The 3,707-nt window shown below is 37.9% G+C and overlaps 1 protein-coding gene across 1 annotated transcript; it reads right to left on the bottom strand.

Annotated features, from left to right (window-relative positions):
• Positions 1–256: 256 nt before the first annotated feature.
• nrsn1 (neurensin 1) lies at positions 257–2,566 on the bottom strand. The gene is made up of 5 exons (XM_046045378.1): positions 2,416–2,566; positions 2,074–2,166; positions 1,780–1,898; positions 616–803; positions 257–467 (listed from the first exon to the last, which is right to left on the bottom strand). Exons 1-5 carry the CDS (start codon positions 2,515–2,517, stop codon positions 364–366), a joined length of 606 nt encoding a protein of 201 aa, XP_045901334.1. The 5' UTR covers positions 2,518–2,566; the 3' UTR covers positions 257–363.
• Positions 2,567–3,707: the final 1,141 nt, after the last annotated feature.

The raw sequence follows: 3,707 nt of genomic DNA, 5'->3' as shown, positions 1-3,707 counted from the left end.
AAAATTTGAATCCTCTTGACAGACAAATACTCTTCTAGTTCTATTGATTTGTTTCGGTGGTTTTATTTTCTGGGTAGAGCTCCAGACCTGCGTGTGCTTTTTTCATTACTATGAATTTGATACATCTGACTGATGACATTTGCTCAGCTATAGTAACTCTGCACCTAGATAACCTTAAAAAAAGCTTTATTAGGCAAATATAGATGAGGAACCAATACTATCTGTCATGTAATTTGACCTTTCAAAAGAAAAAAATGCACACACAGATTGAGAGACATACGCATGTTCGCGCTCACACATATTCTGCACACCAATCAACCATCATACACACTTCTTCACTATATGCCTTCATCTGGACTTCTGTCAGGTCTCTGACTTTGTGGTCATTGGCTGGATGTTCTGGACTTTAGAAAGTGTGACTGGCACCTTTCCTTCCCCGGGGGTCGGCGCTCTCATTATGGGGGTACCTACGACAAAAGCAGTTCTGCTAGGTGGGATATTCATACACAACAGTATGGGCATAGTATATCAGTAAGCACTACACAACTTGCTCTACTTAATGTTTAATATTTAATGTTAATAATGTGTGCTAATAAGTACAGAGTGAAATCTTACCAACTGTTGCGTGCAGATCTGCCAACCTCTCCTTAAACTTCTGCTGCAGATACAGTTCTTCTTTGGAATAGCTTTTGGCAAAGGCAGACAGCAGGAGACCCACAGCCATGGAAGTGCCTCCCACACAGAACAGCACAGCACCAGTTAGCTTACAGATATCCAGTACACGGTTGAAACTGACGGCGTGGCTGTTGAAGAAAATGACAGTTTGTTTTTAAAAAAATGGTACACTTCATTATAAATTTCCTGCATGATTCATGTACCAATGAGATATTATTGGTTCCTGACTGGTACTTATATGTAGGTTCAGTGAAAGAAAAAACACTATTATGGGGAACAAGGGAGTAAGAAAGAGTATTTTTGTATATAATGGGTACCTATGGCGTACAGTACTGGGATATAAAACTGAAGTTTGGAAACAATGGTGCTATCAAAACTGATACTTTCTGCAGAACCTATAAAGTAATGCACTGCAGTCAAACCCAAGAGCATAATCTGGTTGTATAATTTGCATATGCAGTGGGCTAGTGGTTATCCTGTTCCCTATAAGTAAGTTGCTGTACTTGTTGTTGTTTAGATTTGAGCTTCCTATCCCAAAACTATTTTGCTGTACCCCATCAATGATGAGTACATCTGTTGTGATTTTGGGAACATAAGCTAAATATTTAAAATCTTTATTAATGTTGTATGTTTTTATATATTAAAGCCCTTTACCTCACTGCACACCTGCAGTTTTGGTGGCATATCCAAACCCTTGCAACCCATGTTCTTATTTGCTTTCAGAGTGCCTACATTTAATTACAAGTGGGAACTAGTAAGTACTTTATTGGTACATGATTCATATAACAACATTTCTCTGCAAATCAGTGGCTCTATTATAAAGTATTTTGTTAAATTATTGCAATTTTGTTGTCGTTAAGACTGAAATACCAGCTGTTCCAATAGAATAGTATGTTTGATCAAAGCTTTTTACACTGGCTACCCCTATAGTATATAGAATCTAATGCATGTATATTCTACCAAAACAATGTGCTCTCCATTATAATCATGTGTTGGTAGAAAATACAGTACAGATTGCAAGTGTTAATGTTAAATATACAGGATAGCTGTGTAAGTGTATTAAAGATTAAAGTACCTCCTTCCCATTAATATACTCTACTGTACCTGTCAACGAAAAGGAGATCATCCTCGCCAAATGCTTCAATCCTGGTTGGAGTGGCATAACCCACCAAAACAACAATGAGGCCTGCTAACAAGATCAGGGTGCCGAACACGAGACAGACCTGGCGGGAATAATCAAGTTGCAGGATGAAAGAGAGGCTGTTAATGTTCTGTAAAGAAAAAGTCTTGTTGTAATCACCGATCCTTGCTTGCAGTATTTACAACTAAAATATGATGATCCAAAAAACAGCAGGTGAGATTTGGTTGTGTTTGAGCAAAATTGAAGGTGAACCTCACCTTCCAGAGTAAAGAGCTCCACCGGCTAGGCGATCTCTGAATCTGAAAATCTTCATCACGTTCCCAGATAGAAGCTGTGCACTCCTCATAAAACTGGATAAGAGATCATAGAGATTTTTATTTTTTACGTTACAAATATGGAAACTGAAACCCACAAGAGATCAAGATCTAAAAGCCCAAGTTTCAAACAGAAACAGTCATATGATTACGACTGTGAAGATAAAGCTCTTGTGATAAAAGAGAATTGTTGATAATGGTTCTAATACCCCACACTTCTCTCTCTCTCTTTTGTGTGGGTATATACTGTATATGTGTGTGTGTGCGCGTGTGTCTGCATTGTACCTGGTGTAGGTAGGACCGGACGCCATACTGCTGACAGTTCCTGCTGCTGGCATGAGCTTGCTCACCATACTCCGACCCACAGATCTCTGAGCAAGAAGTCATCCTTCACATCTGCCTACCTGCATGAGGACAGACACATACACATGCATGAATGCTTGACTGCACACTTGCTTTAAGAAACCACACGGTTTGTGGACAAACACTCCAGCTTTTACCTATGCATAAACATGTACACACACACACACACACGGAGTACATTTATACATTCATACACACAAGCATGTACCCTCACACACCGTGCTAGAAAGTTATGTAACATTGTACTGAAGGCATGGGTGCCTCAGTACATTGAGATTAATGATGCATTCTCTTTGTCTGTTGTTATGAAATAAGCCATGAAATATTACATCAGACCTCCTCGTTAAACTGAATATTCTGTCGGCTGAATAGAGAGAGTGCTGACATACACAGACTAAACCTTCTCTTTTTTTTCATACTGTGCTTTATGCAAAAGGTATAACATCAAAGCCCTTATTTGTTGTGTTGTACATTAAAAATAACACACTATATTTAGTAAGTTGCAATTCACAAGATTTCATGAATAAAACCTCAAAAATCCAAATAATTGAATACATCCCATAATGCATGTGATGTTATGAATGCTATCAAATTTTATCAAACTCAAAATATATCTTTTTTAACGAATCAGTAACATTCAGCGGAAACTCATTTAGAGAAACTCATGTGTTTTTGACAGAAAGCGCTTGATAGGAATGTGACTAGCTGTTTTGTTACAGCTGTATATACATAAGAGCATGTATTGTACTGTACATGTTACACTTTTCTTTCTTTTGTTGTAACTCTTGAATCCCAATAAAACAAGACAAAAAAACATCTACTCTAGGAAACATTATTTTACACACACTTGCAAGTCCCTCAGTATCCATTTGAGATCCAGAGGCAATTCACAGCTGAATGCCTCCATACAAACAAACATAACTGTGTTTCAAGTTTTTTTCAGGTAGAACTAAATCTCAAACCCTGTTTCTATAGCGCCACAACAGAAATAGACGGGGCAACTGAAGTGGGACTAAATCATTGATCCCAGTGTTGGCAATGTTTCTTATATATGCCAAAAGAAATAAAAAGTGAAGACACACATCCCAGTAGCAAATCATTGTACATTATACAATGGTCCGGGTGAATACTTGATTCTGATTGACTGCAGGACGTCCATTAATCCATGATATTGACCTTGAATCTTGCTAGCATAATGTTGGTAATGATTGTTT

The sequence above is a fragment of the Micropterus dolomieu genome, linkage group LG03, assembly GCF_021292245.1.
Source record: "Micropterus dolomieu isolate WLL.071019.BEF.003 ecotype Adirondacks linkage group LG03, ASM2129224v1, whole genome shotgun sequence".
In the NCBI taxonomy this organism is placed as follows: Eukaryota; Metazoa; Chordata; class Actinopteri; order Centrarchiformes; family Centrarchidae; genus Micropterus; species Micropterus dolomieu.
Note: the sequence above shows the minus strand (reverse complement) of the source record. Positions and strands in the feature narration are given on the sequence as shown.